Genomic DNA, 17,365 nt, shown 5'->3' on the forward strand with positions numbered 1-17,365 from the left:
TTGAGTTGATGTTTTCCTTAAACTTCTTCATATAGTGGTTGGCAGGATAATATTTATGAATAATTTGAAAGGAAACCTGCTTAATTTTGTTAACAAGTAGATATGTGTGTGGCAACATCCAAACTTTTTTCCAACAGATATTATCAATAAATCCATTCCAAGAACGGTGACTTGAAATGAGCATGGCATCTGTTTGTTACGTCAGAGGCTACATCAGTGAAAATGCGCAAATCTGATATGGGTCAGATGTAAAACTGAGTGTGGACAGTCAGTAAAAAAATATCAGATATAGAAAGAAAATCAGATGTTTGGTTCTTAGAGTAGTTGTGTAACTAGGGAGGCTTTTGAAGGGCTACTTCAACACAGCTGTTGCGAAACGAGATACCGGGCGGATTCGATTATGCTGAACCGCGGGGCACCGGTCTATGGCAGTAATCTGCACAGCTCGATCATGTCCACAACGCAGCATTTTGCATCATCTCGAAACATACATCCCATTTTCCATTAAATATATGTTCTAATTTTCAGAAGGCAGATTAAGCGTTTTTTCAAAAGCAATCACTTTTGCATGTGCAAATACAGAATCCCACTCTTAACTCCACGTGCTAAATACGTCACTTTTTGTTTTGAGCCGATTTAGTCGTGGGCTTTGAACAGGGCACCTGGCTCAGCCCGGTTCCAAAAGGAATGCAATCAACTTTCTCCCGGTGGAAAACACGCTTACCCGGGCCAGATTAATCGAATCGCCTCATTGGTCTAGAGGTGTGTTCGTTCCATAGTAGGTCCATGCTAGTTTGAAAGACTGGTGCAGCCTGCTAACACTAAACTCGCGAGTTGCGTCAACCAGTCTTCATATATAATATAGGCAACGTTTTGCCATGCGCTTTGTATGAAATGCCGCGGAAAGAACGGTGCAAGAACCGGGAAACATTTTCCACTAATCGTCAGTCACCAGTTTTGGACATTATCTGACACATGCCAATAATTCTCTAGCCAGGGAGTTGAAAGAAGGCAGTGTGAGTCCAAGCAGGTGTCACTGGGTAGGCTTACACAAGACGGCCCAGACAAGGTTTCTCGGGTTTGATTAACCAACAGGACACTTGGAAACATGTCGGAGAAACGCCGGTCGAGATGGTATTTCGGTGGACTATCCTCAAGTGCTGCTGCCTGTATTACACACCCCTTAGATCTGATCAAGGTAAGATATGTAGAGGGGATCTGATCAAGGTGAGATATGTAGAGGGGATCTGATCAAGGTAAGATATGTAGAGGGCATCTGATCAAGGCAATATATGTAGAGGGTATCTGATCAAGGCAAGATATTGTAATGAGACATGCAAGGAGGAGTTCTCCTGTCCCGAAGCCCAGCGCGCAATTGACTTTGCCACTAAAGTATGCTCGATTTGCAGAGTCAATATCTGCATTTATAGAGCCCGCAGGGGGGCTATTACATGTCATAATACCCATCAAAAATAGTTTTTCCAAAATATTAGAACCACTTAAAATAAGTGCTGTGTTTCGTGCAGGTTTACGATAACCATGTAAATCTCTCTCTCGGACAAGGTGACTTTTGTCAATATAATCGGCTCTATTTACTCTCAGATTTGAACATGTTAATTAGCATAAAAGTAGACTTCATGCAAGACTACAAATCCCTGCAAGCCCCTGGACATCATCTCCAGCAGACACCTTTGCTAACAGGTATTGTATCAATTTAAAACGTGCACAAGACCATTCACAGAATTGTCCACCTAAAGAAATTTAGCTTTTTAAAAAAAAAATTACTACATTTAGCTAACATTAGATAGTTAATCCAGAGATTCTTACCTTTGCCTCGATTCGGCAGTCTGGTCCAGATGGTCATGGCATTTATAGCTCTTTATGATAGCAACATTAGCAGCTAATAAGCATATACAGTTTTTGGGGTGGGTAAATACAGGTGAATGATATGATTATTCATTGACTGTCTTTGATAAAGCTGCGTTTGAATGCCAGAGCATGTAAGTGGGCCAACAAGAGCAATCAGTTTTACCAATTTGACTTCAGATTCTGACGCTTATCCACGTTTCTCCAAACATCACATTTCAAAGTGTATTTGACAGCCTGGGTTGCTCCTCCTGCTTCTGGTTCATTTAAGGGTTAAGGTTTTGGATAGGGTTAAAACATGATATGTGTGTGTGTGTGTGTGTGTATGTGTGTATATATAATATGTCTACCACTGGGATTGAACACACAACCTCCTATGCTGAGCACTAGGAGCAACCCCAGATGTCTAAAACACATCGTTTGGAGCAAACAATGTCAGTAAACATCAAAATCTGAAGTCAAATTTGTAAAATCGTGAGATTGTGTTGACTCACTTACATGCTCTGGCATCCAAAAGCAGCCCTGCTTTAGGCTATCAAATAACTGTTGATAAATAATCCGTTCAATGGATGGTATCAGTAAATGAATGGCTGCAACAACGGTCTGACGAGCACAACTGGCGCTGCATAACAAATGAGGCCTAATTAGACAAAATAACAATTAAGTAATTTGAACAAAATATTAAGTTGTTCAAACGACTCAGTATCTCATTTAAATGACTTAGTATCAGGTTTGAACGACTTAGTAAAAAAATAATATAATAACGACGTCATTCAAACCTGATACTAAGTCGTTCAAACCTGATACTAAGTCGTTCAAACCAGATGCTAAGTCGTTCAAACCAGATGCTAAGTCGTTCAAACCAGATGCTAAGTCGTTCAAACTAGATGCTAAGTCGTTCAAACTAGATGCTAAGTCGTTCAAACTAGATGCTAAGTCGTTCAAACTAGATGCTAAGTCGTTCGGGTGAGATTATTCTAAGACTACGTTTTTTTCTCTTCTTCCTTGGCCTTCAGGGTTTCCGTAAATAACAAATGGTCTGAATTGTACCAATGGTCTGATGTTTCTAGGAATTAGGCCTAATAGTTCACTTCATTGGCTCTCCTACTAGACTAATATTTAATACTAGTGAATTATACAGTTTACTCTAATATTACAGTTTACTCTAATATTTAATACTAGTGAATTATACAGTTTACTCTAATATTACAGTTTACTCTAATATTTAATACTAGTGAATTATACAGTTCACTTTACTGGTTGTAATATTTTTTTGAGTCTTCTTGATGGTTCCTTATCTTGGTGGTGGAGAAAGTGGGAGTTGTGACTCTGACATCATCACGTCCACCAGTTGTCATGTAAACATTTAGACTTTGGTCTTTGACTGTTGTTGTTCTGTGTGTACTTTGACTTCCAGTTGATGCATTATCAACATCGCACACAATGTAGCTATTTATTCATTTAAAAAAAAGTAATATGAAAACTTTGCGTTGACATTACTACTCTCTACTGTGTCTCTTCCTGGTGTTTGATATATGTTCTCCTCCAGGTGCACCTCCAGACACAGCACGAGGTGAGGATGAGGATGATGGGAATGACCATGAGTGTGGTGCAGAGAGAAGGTGTTCTGGCTCTCTACAGCGGCCTCAGCGCCTCCCTCTGCAGACAGGTGGGTAGATACGCGCCTCCCTCTGCAGACAGGTGGGTAGATACGCGCCTCCCTCTGCAGACAGGTGGGTAGATACGCGCCTCCCTCTGCAGACAGGTGGGTAGATACGCGCCTCCCTCTGCAGACAGGTGGGTAGATACGCGCCTCCCTCTGCAGACAGGTGGGTAGATACGCACGCCGCCATCGCCTCCAAGAGCGAGAGTGTTGTGTTAAATACACTTCTTGTCATATTCTGTATGTTCTATTGTCTCTATGATCAATAGTCAGTGGCACTAGCATCGAATAGTCCCCGTGATATGCAACTTTTCAGGGAAGTCAGGAACCAATACACGCAGTCAGTTAGGAAAGCAAAGGCTAACTTTTTCAAACAGAAATTTGCATCCTGTAGCTCTAACTCCAAACATTTTTGGGACACTGTAAAGTCCATGGAGAATAAGAGCACCTCCTCCCTGCTACCCACTGCACTGAGGCTAGGAAACACTGTCACCACCGATAAATCCACGATAATCGGGAATTTCAATAAGCATTTCTTTACGGCTGGCTGTGCTTTCCTCCTGGCTACCCCATCCCCGGCCAACAGCTCCGCCCCTCCCCGCAGCTACTCGCCCAAGCCTCCCCAGCTTCTCCTTCACCAAAATCCAGATAGCAGATGTTCTGAAAGAGCTGCAAAACCTGGACCCGTACAAATCAGCTGGGCTAGACAATCTGGACCCTCTCTTTCTAAAATTATCCGCCGCCATTGTTACAACCCCTATTACCAGTCTGTTCAACCTCTCTTTCGTATCGTCCGAGATCTCTAAAGATTGGAATGCTACCGCGGTCATCCCCCTCTTCAAAGGAGGTGACACTCTAGACCCAAACTGCTATAGACCTATATCTATCCTACCCTGCCTTTCTAAAGTCTTTGAAAGGCAAGTTAACAAACAGATCACTGACCATTTCGAATCCCACCGTACCTTCTCCGCTGTGCAATCCGGTTTCCGAGCTGGTCACGGGTGCACCTCAGCCACGCTCAAGGTCCTAAACGATATCATAACCTCCATCGATAAAAGACAGTACTGTGCAGCCGTCTTCGACCTGGCCAAGGCTTTTGAATCTGTCAATCCCCGTATTCTTATCGGCAGACTCGACAGCCTTGGTTTCTCAAATGACTGCCTCGCCTGGTTCACCAACTACTTCTCAGATAAAGTTCAGTGTGTCAAATCGGAGGGCCTGTTGTCCGGACCTCTGGCAGTCTCTATGGGGGTACCACAGGGTTCAATTCTCGGGCCGACTCTTTTCTCTGTATATATCAACGATGTCGCTCTTGCTGCTAGTGATTCCTTGATCCACCTCTACGCAGACGACACCATTCTGTATACATCTGGCCCTTCTTTGGACACTGTGTTAACAAACCTCCAAACGAACTTCAGTGCCATACAACACTCCTTCCGTGGCCTCCAACTGCTCTTAAACGCTAGTAAAACTAAATGCATGCTTTTCAACCGATCGCTGCCCGCGCCCGACTAGCATCACTACTCTGGATGGTTCTGACTTAGAATATGTGGACAACTACAAATACCTAGGTGTCTGGTAGACTGTAAACTCTCTTTCCAGACTCATATTAAACATCTCCAATCCAAAATTAAATCTAGAATCGGCTTCGCAACAAAGCCTCCTTCACTCACGCTGCCAAACATACCCTCGTAAAACTGACTATCCTACCGATCCATGACTTCGGCGATGTCATTTATAAAATAGCCTGCAACACTCTACTCAGCAAACTGGATGTAGTCTATCACAGTGCCATCCATTTTGTCACCAAAGTCCCATATACCACCAACCACTGCAACCTGTATGCTCTCGTTGGCTGGCCCTCGCTACATATTCGTCGCCAGACCCACTGGCTCCAGGTCATCTATAAGTCTTTGCTAGGGAAAGCCCCGCCTTATCTCAGCTCACTGGTCACCATAGCAACACCCACCCGTAGCACGCGCTCCAGCAGGTGTATCTCATCCCCAAAGCCAACACCTTCTTTGGCCGCCTTTCCCCTTACAGTTTTTTGCTGCCAGTGACTGGAACGAATTGCAAAAATCGCTGAATTTCGAGACTTTTATCTCCCTCACTAACTTTAAGCACCAGCTATCTGAGTGATCTTACCGATCGCTGCAGCTGTATACAGCCCATCTGTAAATAGCCCATGCAACTACCTACCTCATCCCCATATTGTTTTCATTTACTTTTTTGCTATTTTGCACACCAGTATTTCTACTTCCACATCATCTGCACATCTATCACTCCAGTGTTAATCTGCTAAATTGTAATTACTTCGCTACTGTTGCCTATTTATTGCCTTACCTCCTTACGCCATTTGCACACACTGTATATAGATTTTTTTTCTATTGTGTTATTGACTGTACGTTTGTTTATTCGTTGTGTAACTGTGTTGTTTGTGTCGCATTGCTTTGCTTTATCTTGGCCAGGTCGCAGTTGTAAATGAGAACTTGTTCTCAACTGGCCTACCTGGTTAAATCAAGGTGAAATAAAAAAAAGTATTCAATAATTATCTCTGTTGTCCCCCCCTCCCCCAGATGACATATTCTCTGTCCCGCTTCGCCATCTATGAGACAGTGAGTGATCAGATGAAGGACAGGACCCATGGTTCTATGCCCTTCTACCAGAAGGTCCTTCTGGGGTTGGTTGGAGGTACACACACACTGTCTTCACACTGTGTTTTAACCACAGTGTTGTCTGTTGCTACACAGACCTAAACCGGCTGGCTCTAATGACAACATGATTAGCTCTGTAATGCTCTGTCGTACACTTTTCACACCACCGAACTGGGCCAAGATTACACATCCACTATAGTTGCTGGAACCGTGCTGGATGGAACGGATGACAGGAGGCTGCTGAGGGGAGGACGACTCATAATAAAGTCTGGAACGGAGCGAATGGAATGGTATAAAACATCTGGAAAACGGTTTGATATAATTTCACTAATTCCGCTCCAGCCGTTACCACGAGCCCGTCCTCCCCAATTAAGGTGCCAGCACTGTAGAGCACCACACTACTGTGTATCAGTCTCACCTTTCTGCAGGTGGATTCATTGGGACCCCAGCAGACATGGTTAATGTCTGTCTGTCTGTCTGTCTGTAGGATTTGCAGGTGGATTCATTGGGACCCCAGCAGACATGGTTAATGTCAGGTGAGTCATGTCTAGAAATAAGATGACTGAATATTTTAAGAATTGTATTGCAGTCGTCCATGGTTGATAATGTCCACTAGATGTCAGTGATGACATGCATTATATTGCTTTACTCAACCATTCAATAGATCAGGAATGGACAACAGCCTTCAGGGGGACTGGAGTGGTTTCACACTGTTCCCCGTCATCCCTAGCAAACACAGCTGATTAAACTGATTGCGTTCTAAACTGAAGATCATGACTAGTTGATTATTGGAGTCAGGTGAGTTAGCTGGGGCCAAAGTGTGACACCAATCAGGCCCCAGAGAACTGGAGTTGTCCGTCCCTTTCAATTCAGTAAACAAATGTACAGGGCAAAACATTCATACTTGCCACATTTTCTTCCCCCCCCCCGATCCAGAATGCAGAATGACGTTAAAGTACCACTAGAACTCAGGAGAAAGTGAGTATGTGAGTTAAGTATAGTAAAATAATATGATAACTTACACAACGCTGGTAAGGATCATCTTGGGAGAGATGTTGACCTTCATAAGTGTTGTTTTCCTCCATCTCTTCCAGTTATGCTCATGCACTGGATGGACTGTTCCGCGTATGGAAAGAGGGTAAGTAAGGTTGGTTGATGGTGCATCGTTGGGATCAGGGAGAGGTTGAAGTCACTGGACGATTTCAAGGGACACAGTTGCACTAATGACATGGTATTTCTCCATAGAGGGAATGAAGAAGCTGTTCTCTGGAGCCACAATGGCATCCTCTAGAGGAGCACTGGTCACTGTTGGACAGGTGAGGTCCTATGGTGGGTTTGTGTCTGTGGGGGGTGTTAACGTGTGTGTCTTTGTCCAAAATGTATCAGCGAGACTTAACTTCTATTTTATTTATCTGTAGCTGGCCTGTTATGATCAGGCCAAGCAGCTGGTTCTGGGGACTGGAGCCATGCAAGACAACATTCTAACACACTTCCTGGCCAGCCTCATCGCAGTGAGTGTCCAGTTTACACAGGAGCTGTGGGTTAGTGATGTGGAGACAGGAGCTGTGGGTTAGTGGTGTGGAGACAGGATCTGTGGGTTAGTGGTGTGGAGGCAGGAGCTGTGGGTTAGTGGGGTGGAGACAGGAGCTGTGGGTTAGTGTTGTGGAGACAGGAGCTGTGGGTTAGTGGTGTGGAGACTGGAGCTGTGGGTTAGTGGTGTGGAGACTGGAGCTGTGGGTTAGTGGTGTGGAGACAGGAGCTGTGGGTTAGTGGTGTGGAGACAGGAGCTGTGGGTTAGTGGTGTGGAGACAGGAGCTGTGGGCTAGTGGTGTGGAGACAGGAGCTGTGGGCTAGTGGTGTGGAGACAGGAGCTGTGGGTTAGTGTTGTGGAGACAGGAGCTGTGGGTTAGTGGTGTGGAGACAGGAGCTGTGGGTTAGTGGTGTGGAGACAGGAGCTGTGGGTTAGTGGGGTGGAGACAGGAGCTGTGGAGACAGGAGCTGTGGGTTAGTGGTGTGGAGACAGGAGCTGTGGGTTAGTGGTGTGGAGACAGGAGCTGTGGGTTAGTGGTGTGGAGACAGGAGCTGTGGGTTAGTGGTGTGGAGACAGGAGCTGTGGGTTAGTGGTGTGGAGACAGGAGCTGTGGGTTAGTGGTGTGGGTTAGTGGTGTGGAGACAGGCGCTGTGGGTTAGTGGTGTGGGTTAGTGGTGTGGAGACAGGAGCTGCGGGTTAGTGGTGTGGGTTAGTGGTGTGGAGACAGGAGCTGTGGGTTAGTGGTGTGGAGACAGGAGCTGTGGGTTAGTGGTGTGGAGACAGGAGCTGTGGGTTAGTGGTGTGGAGACAGGAGCTGTGGGTTAGTGGGGTGGAGACAGGAGCTGTGGGTTAGTGGGGTGGAGACAGGAGCTGTGGGTTAGTGGTGTGGAGACAGGAGCTGTGGGTTAGTGGTGTGGAGACAGGAGCTGTGGGTTAGTGGTGTGGAGACAGGAGCTGTGGGTTAGTGGTGTGGAGACGGGAGCTGTGGGTTAGTGGTGTGGAGACGGGAGCTGTGGGTTAGTGGTGTGGAGACAGGAGCTGTGGGTTAGTGGTGTGCAGACAGGAGCTGTGGGTTAGTGGTGTGGGTTAGTGGTGTGGAGACAGGAGCTGTGGGTTAGTGGTGTGGAGACAGGAGCTGTGGTGTGGAGACAGGAGCTGTGGGTTAGTGTTGTGGAGACAGGAGCTGTGGGTTAGTGGGGTGGAGACAGGAGCTGTGGGTTAGTGGTGTGGAGACAGGAGCTGTGGGTTAGTGGTGTGGGTTAGTGGTGTGGAGACAGGAGCTGTGGGTTAGTGGTGTGGAGACTGGAGCTGTGGGTTAGTGGTGTGGAGACAGGAGCTGTGGGTTAGTGGGATGGAGACAGGAGCTGTGGGGTGGAGACAGGAGCTGTGGGGTGGAGACAGGAGCTGTGGGTTAGTGGTGTGGAGACAGGAGCTGTGGGTTAGTGGTGTGGAGACGGGAGCTGTGGGTTAGTGGTGTGGAGACGGGAGCTGTGGGTTAGTGGTGTGGAGACGGGAGCTGTGGGTTAGTGGTGTGGAGACGGGAGCTGTGGGTTAGTGGTGTAGAGACAGGAGCTGTGGGTTAGTGGTGTATAATGCCCTCTGCTTCTCTGTGTAGGGAGGTTGTGCCACTGTCCTGTGCCAACCACTGGATGTCTTGAAGACCAGGCTGATGAACTCAAAAGGGGAATATGTGGTAAGTTTGTGTGTGTGTGTGTATACTGTAGATCAGGGCTTGTCAGTTCCAGTCCTAGGTATTTGCAGGACTGTAGCCTAACACTGTACCACCCCTGATACAACTAGTTAAGGGCTAGATGATTCATTGAATCAGGTGTGTTGCTACAGGGATGGAGTTAACATGTGCATTCACGGTGGGTTCTGACTCCCCAGGACTGAGGACAATGCCGGTGTAGATGTTGTGTAGGGATTTCACTGTGAACTGGTATGACTTTTTTTAACCTCAGTAAATCTAACCCTTCTCCACCCCTCTCCACCTCTGGCAGCCTCTGTGTTGCTGTTCTGATGCCGTCAAGTCCATGGAGGCTTTATCTGTCAGGCTGCTGCTTGTCATTGCTCTGACAGTTCTGTTGTTGATGGTCAGGGAGGGAGGGATGGAGGGCAAACGAGGGATGGAGGGAGGGATGGAGGGCAAACGAGGGATGGAGGGCAAACAAGGGATGGAGGGCAAACGAGGGATGGAGGGTAAATGAGCGACGGAGGTATTGGGATGGAGGGAAGGTAAATGAGGGATGGAGGGTAAATGAGGGATGGAGGGTAAATAAGCGACGGAGGTATTGGGATGGAGGGATGGAAGGTAAATGAGGGATGGAGGGTAAATGAGCGACGGAGGTATTGGGATGGAGGGAGGGAAGGTAAATGAGGGATGGAGGGTAAATGAGCGACGGAGGTATTGGGATGGAGGGAGGGAAGGTAAATGAGGGATGGAGGGTAAATGAGTGATGGAGGTATTGGGATGGAGGGAAGGTAAATGAGGGATGGAGGGTAAATGAGGGATGGAGGGTAAATGAGGGATGGAGGGTAAATGAGCGACGGAGGTATTGGGATGGAGGGAAGGTAAATGAGGGATGGAGGGTAAATGAGTGACGGAGGTATTGGGATGGAGGGAGGGTAAATGAGGGATGGAGGGTAAATGAGCGACGGCGGTATTGGGATGGGGGGATGGAGGTAAATGAGGGATGGAGGGTAAATAAGCGACGGAGGTATTGGGATGGGGGGATGGAGGTAAATGAGGGATGGAGGGTAAATAAGCGACGGAGGTATTGGGATGGGGGGATGGAGGTAAATGAGGGATGGAGGGTAAATAAGCGACGGAGGTATTGGGATGGAGGGAGGGAAGGTAAATGAGGGATGGAGGGTAAATGAGTGATGGAGGTATTGGGATAGAGGGAAGGTAAATGAGGGATGGAGGGTAAATGAGGGATGGAGGGTAAATGAGCGACGGAGGTATTGGGATGGAGGGAAGGTAAATGAGGGTAGGAGGGTAAATGAGTGACGGAGGTATTGGGATGGAGGGAGGGTAAATGAGGGATGGAGGGTAAATGAGGGATGGAGGGTAAATGAGTGACGGAGGTATTGGGATGGAGGGAAGGTAAATGAGGGATGGAGGGTAAATGAGGGATGGAGGGTAAATGAGCGACGGAGGTATTGGAATGGAGGGATGGAGGTAAATGAAGGATGGAGGGAGTTAGGCATGGGTTGTTTTCAACCATCAACCATAAGCTGCATTAAGAAGTGTCGTTGTTTTGGATTGTGTTTCTTCTGTTCCAGGGGCTGCTACACTGTGTGAGAGATACAGCTAAACTGGGACCCAATGCCTTCTACAAGGTAACTGTTGTTTAATATCACTGTGTGAGAGATACAGCTAAACTGGGACCCAATGCCTTCTACAAGGTAACTGTTGTTTAATATCACTGACAATGAAGTAGCATAGTTAACATTGCCTTAAACCAGCGGTGTTCAACCCTTTCTCCTTGAGAGCCATCCTCCTGCAGGATGTTGTTATTTTGTTAATTTAACACCTGGTTCTGCTTGCCAGCTGGAGCTTAAAGGGATAATACAAATCAGGAAACTCTTGTCAATTTGGTAAAAGCCTGTATTCTCTCAGGCGATTTTACAGCTAACTAGCAACTTCACGTGCTCATATTGACTTTGGTATTATTATGTGTGTAGCTACGTTTGCTAGCTAGCTACGTTTGCTAGCTAGCTACGTTTGCTAGCTAGCTACGTTTGCTAGCTAGCTACGTTTGCTAGCTAGCTACGTTTGCTAGCTAGCTACGTTTGCTAGCTAGCAACATAGCTAGCAACATAGCTAGCAACATAGCTAGCAACATAGCTAGCAACATAGCCATCCCAGAGAGAGAATTGCATTGTGGGTTTTGTAGTCGACTTGAGCTGCAACCGATTTCCACAAAGATTTTAATGTTGCTACCAAGCTTGTTATAACGACAAAATGAAACATTTGTTCACAATAAATATTGTTGTCATTATTTAACGCTGTAAATCATAGGAATTAGTGTTTTCTGGTGGATTATTTGCGTTAGCACGAGAGAAGTGAGTTCGGGACAAACTGAAAGTATACAAAGCATGTAAACGTTTAAATCAAACTATTATATTGATCTGACTATTCACAATAATCATTTTATTGTGTGCCTACTCATGTGCTGGCCATGTTCCTATTGGTCAGTCACCGGGATTGGCTCGTAACATCAGCCACACTACACGATAAAGAACTTTGTCGGCGCCTACGACCGCACGTAGTGGTACTGAACCAGCAGACCTAGACCCTGTCACACTGAACGAACCAAGACCTAGTGGTACTGAACCAGCAGACCTTAGACCCTGTCACACTGAACGAGCCAAGACCTAGTGGTACTGAATCAGCAGACCTTAGACCCTGTCACACTGAACGAGCCAAGACCTAGTGGTACTGAACCAGCAGACCTTAGACCCTGTCACACTGAACGAACCAAGACCTAGTGGTACTGAACCAGCAGACCTAGACCCTGTCACACTGAACGAACCAAGACCTAGTGGTACTGAACCAGCAGACCTAGACCCTGTCACACTGAACGAGCCAAGACCTAGTGGTACTGAATCAGCAGACCTAGACCCTGTCACACTGAACGAACCAAGACCTAGTGGTACTGAACCAGCAGACCTTAGACCCTGTCACACTGAACGAGCCAAGACCTAGTGGTACTGAACCAGCAGACCTAGACCCTGTCACACTGAACGAGCCAAGACCTAGTGGTACTGAATCAGCAGACCTAGACCCTGTCACACTGAACGAGCCAAGACCTAGTGGTACTGAACCAGCAGACCTAGACCCTGTCACACTGAACGAGCCAAGACCTAGTGGTACTGAATCAGCAGACCTTAGACCATGTCACACTGAACGAACCAAGACCTAGTGGTACTGAATCAGCAGACCTTAGACCATGTCACACTGAACGAACCAAGACCTAGTGGTACTGAACCAGCAGACCTAGACCCTGTCACACTGAACGAACCAAGACCTAGTGGTACTGAACCAGCAGACCTAGACCCTGTCACACTGAACGAACCAAGACCTAGTGGTACTGAATCAGCAGACCTAGAGCCTGTCACACTGAACGAGCCAAGACCTAGTGGTACTTAATCAGCAGACCTAGACCCTGTCACACTGAACGAGCCAAGACCTAGTGGTACTGAACCAGCAGACCTCGACCCTGTCACACTGAACGAACCAAGACCTAGTGGTACTGAACCAGCAGACCTCGACCCTGTCACACTGAACGAACCAAGACCTAGTGGTACTGAATCAGCAGACCTTAGACCCTGTCACACTGAACGAACCAAGACCTAGTGGTACTTAATCAGCAGACCTAGACCCTGTCACACTGAACGAGCCAAGACCTAGTGGTACTGAACCAGCAGACCTAGACCCTGTCACACTGAACGAGCCAAGACCTAGTGGTACTGAACCAGCAGACCTAGACCCTGTCACACTGAACGAACCAAGACCTAGTGGTACTGAATCAGCAGACCTTAGACCCTGTCACACTGAACGAACCAAGACCTAGTGGTACTGAATCAGCAGACCTAGACCCTGTCACACTGAACGAACCAAGACCTAGTGGTTAAACATTAAACAAGCCAAGACATCCGACAATCGTTTACCGCCGAAGAATTTGCCCACGACGTGGACATTTTTGTATGAAACGGCAAAATCGTGGTATAAGACGGCTGCAATTGTAGTCAGTGGTGGGGCTTAAGACATTGACTGACCTGAATCAGGTGTGTCACAGCAAAGACTGGAGACAAAACCCCAACACCCAGTCGCTCTCTAGGAGGAGAGCTGGTCTCTACATTAAACACAATGCTCAGCTTGAAAACACACACAGTGCACCCCTTTAATTCCACCTGCCATACAGACTGGTAAACTTATGGTCTCTCTCCTCTTTAGGGTTTGGTTCCAGCAGGGATCCGTCTCATCCCTCACACAGTTCTCATTTTCATCTTCCTAGAGCAGCTCAGAACCTGCTGCGGCATCAGGATCGTCACCTGAGAGGGGTCAGGGGTCACCACCTGATCACCTATTTATTGAGTAGTCTGAAATGTGACCTCTGTGTCAGGACTGCCAGGCCACGCCCACTCCCTTTGTTCCCTGTTCTGTTCTACGTGAGCAGGAAACTTTAATCCACCTGCAACCTCCCCCATCCTAAACCCCACCATCTGGATACAGACTAGTGACTGACTGAAGGGGGGGTTCTGGATACAGACTAGTGACTGACTGAAGGGGGGGTTCTGGATATAGTGGACTACGTTTGACCAGTGCCCTATTCCCTATGTAGTGCACTAGGTTTGACCAGAGCCCTGTGCCCTATTCCCTATGTAGTGCACTACGTTTGTCCAGAGCCCAGTGCCCTATATAGGGAATAGCCTGCCATTTGTGAAACCGATTTAAGTAATCCATCTGAACTGGAACAGCCTCTGTAGAATGAACCTTGACCCACATGTCTTTAGATATCGTAATGGCTGCTAGAGGGCGCCGTTACACTGTGGTTATGATGTAGGCGTTCTCTGCAGACGTCCACGATCGCTGTACCAGGTCTTAACGTGTGTAAGTGGGTTGGTTGTATGGGAGCGTGGTTATGATGTAGGCGTTCTCTGTAGACGTCCACGATGGCTGTACCAGGTCTTAACGTGTGTAAGTGGGTTGGTTGTATGGGAGCGTGGTTATGATGTAGGCGTTCTCTGTAGACGTCCACGATGGCTGTAGCAGGTCTTACCGTGTGTAAGTGGGTTGGTTGTATGGGAGCGTGGTTATGATGTAGGCGTTCTCTGTAGACGTCCACGATGGCTGTACCAGGTCTTAACGTGTGTAAGTGGGTTGGTTGTATGGGAGCGTGGTTATGATGTAGGCGTTCTCTGTAGACGTCCACGATGGCTGTACCAGGTCTTAACGTGTGTAAGTGGGTTGGTTGTATGGGAGCGTGGTTATGATGTAGGCGTTCTCTGTAGACGTCCACGATGGCTGTACCAGGTCTTAACGTGTGTAAGTGGGTTGGTTGTATGGGAGCGTGGTTATGATGTAGGCGTTCTCTGTAGACGTCCACGATGGCTGTACCAGGTCTTAACGTGTGTAAGTGGGTTGGTTGTATGGGAGCGTGGTTATGATGTAGGCGTTCTCTGCAGACGTCCACGATGGCTGTACCAGGTCTTAACGTGTGTAAGTGGGTTGGTTGTATGGGAGCGTGGTTATGATGTAGGCGTTCTCTGTAGACGTCCACGATGGCTGTACCAGGTCTTAACGTGTGTAAGTGGGTTGGTTGTATGGGAGCGTGGTTATGATGTAGGCGTTCTCTGTAGACGTCCACGATGGCTGTACCAGGTCTTAACGTGTGTAAGTGGGTTGGTTGTATGGGAGCGTGGTTATGATGTAGGCGTTCTCTGTAGACGTCCACGATGGCTGTACCAGGTCTTAACGTGTGTAAGTGGGTTGGTTGTATGGGAGCGTGGTTATGATGTAGGCGTTCTCTGTAGACGTCCACGATGGCTGTACCAGGTCTTAACGTGTGTAAGTGGGTTGGTTGTATGGGAGCGTGCCACTTATGTGGAGTTTATTGTTATTCACGCCACTGCTGAAGGTCCATATGTTTTTGTATTGTAGATGACATATTTCACATTGATGATGGCTACTTCCTGTTTCATTAATGCACGGTCAGTTGACTGTCGAATCGACAATGGCAGGAAGAATGTTTCATTGGGCTAATGAATGGACTGATGAATAAATGATTGCCTGTATAGTAGTAAATACCAATATGTCAATAAATATGCTTGTTACAGAGATTATTTCATACCTACCTGCTTGCCTGCCTCTGTTCTATATGGTAGTATCTTTCCCTCTAGTACTCAGTGACTGTATAGGTCTGCCACAAGGTTAGGTGTCTGGCTGTGTTTAATGTTCTCTGTTTTACATTACCCACTGATGTCATTTCATAGTTCTCCAACTCTTTCAAACACTTGGATCTCTGGACTGGATCAACACTTCAGTGAGGGACAGCTTGCAACACCTAGTTACCTGGATATTCAACAGTCCCTTTATTTTTCTTGTTGTTATAATAAATGTAGAGAGCTTCAGAAATGATTTTCAAACTTGATGCTGAATATTGTGGTTGTAGTTCCTTTTCTGCCAACATTCTCAGCTGTAAGACAGTGTTCTAATTCCTGTGTGTGGGTGGGTGTGGTGTGTGGGTTGGGGGTGTGTGGGTTGGGGGGGGGGGGGGGGGGGGGGGGGTTGGATGTGGTTTTGCATGAGTGTGCACTATCTAGAGTCCTGCTGTCAGATGGTGTTGATAATTTGCCATCCCACATATTTAACCTGCAGCTCTGCCTCGGTCTAGCTGGCTCTGGGCTTCTGCAGTACAGGACTATACAAGGCTTACTGAACGTCAAACGTCTGGCTTGGTGCTTCTGCAATGCAGGACTATACAAGGCTTACGGGGGCTAGAAGACTACACACTACGGGGCTAGAAGACTACACGCTACGGGGCTAGAAGACTACACGCTACGGGGCTAGAAGACTACACGCTACGGGGCTAGAAGACTACACGCTACGGGCTAGAAGACTACACGCTACGGGGCTAGAAGACTACACGCTACGGGTCTAGAAGACTACACGCTACGGGTCTAGAAGACTACACGCTACGGGGCTAGAAGACTACACGCTACGGGGCTAGAAGACTACACGCTACGGGGCTAGAAGACTACACGCTACGGAGCTAGAAGACTACACGCTACGGGGCTAGAAGACTACACGCTACGGGCCTAGAAGACTACACGCTACGGAGCTAGAAGACTACACGCTACGGGGCTAGAAGACTACACGCTACGGGACTAGAAGACTACACGCTACAGAGCTAGAAGACTACACGCTACCGGGCTTGAAGACTACACGCTACGGGGCTAGAAGACTACACGCTACGGGGCTAGAAGACTACACGCTACGGGGCTAGAAGACTACACGCTACGGGGCTAGAAGACTACACGCTACGTGGGCTAAGTACATGTCAAACAGTCAAAGCTCTGGAATGCATGTTGACTCAACACTGAGATGGTGTTAAGGGAGGGGTCAGCCTGCCTTGCCCATTACTGTTCATTCTGTTCACATTAGCACGCTCTGTTCAGTGATGTAACAGGGTCGACATGAACCAACGCTCTGTTCGGTGATGTAACAGGGTCGACATGAACCAACGCTCTGTTCGGTGATGTAACAGGGTCGACATGAACCAACGCTCTGTTCGGTGATGTAACAGGGTCGACATGAACCAACTCTCTGTTCAGTGATGTAACAGGGTCGACATGAACCAACGCTCTGTTCGGTGATGTAACAGGGTCGACATGAACCAACGCTCTGTTCGGTGATGTAACAGGGTCGACATGAACCAACGCTCTGTTCGGTGATGTAACAGGGTCGACATGAACCAACGCTCTGTTCGGTGATGTAACAGGGTCGACATGAACCAACGCTCTGTTCAGTGATGTAACAGGGTCGACATGAACCAACGCTCTGTTCGGTGATGTAACAGGGTCGACATGAACCAACGCTCTGTTCGGTGATGTAACAGGGTCGACATGAACCAACGCTCTGTT

The 17,365-nt window shown here is 47.4% G+C and overlaps 1 protein-coding gene across 1 annotated transcript; it reads left to right on the forward strand.

Moving 5' to 3' along the window:
• The first annotated feature begins 964 nt into the window (after window positions 1-964).
• Window positions 965-13,784, forward strand: LOC129832718 (mitochondrial dicarboxylate carrier-like). Its single transcript, XM_055896717.1, has 11 exons — window positions 965-1,198; window positions 3,416-3,535; window positions 6,106-6,220; window positions 6,671-6,719; window positions 7,120-7,161; window positions 7,278-7,321; window positions 7,429-7,499; window positions 7,602-7,694; window positions 9,330-9,407; window positions 11,000-11,056; window positions 13,677-13,784. The coding sequence occupies exons 1-11, from the start codon at window positions 1,109-1,111 to the stop codon at window positions 13,776-13,778; spliced, it is 861 nt and encodes a 286-aa protein (XP_055752692.1). The 5' UTR covers window positions 965-1,108; the 3' UTR covers window positions 13,779-13,784.
• The last annotated feature ends 3,581 nt before the right edge of the window (window positions 13,785-17,365 follow it).

Source organism: Salvelinus fontinalis, chromosome 34 (assembly GCF_029448725.1).
Source record: "Salvelinus fontinalis isolate EN_2023a chromosome 34, ASM2944872v1, whole genome shotgun sequence".
Taxonomy (NCBI): Eukaryota; Metazoa; Chordata; class Actinopteri; order Salmoniformes; family Salmonidae; genus Salvelinus; species Salvelinus fontinalis.

Bases quoted from the DNA above. Each gene is read 5' to 3' on its own strand.
- LOC129832718 (XM_055896717.1), top strand. From the start codon at position 1,109: ATGTCGGAGAAACGCCGGTCGAGATGGTATTTCGGTGGACTATCCTCA. The intron at 7,500-7,601 runs GTGAGGTCCTAT...ATTTATCTGTAG, and splicing joins CACTGGTCACTGTTGGACAG to CTGGCCTGTTATGATCAGGC. The intron at 11,057-13,676 runs GTAACTGTTGTT...TCTCCTCTTTAG, and splicing joins GACCCAATGCCTTCTACAAG to GGTTTGGTTCCAGCAGGGAT.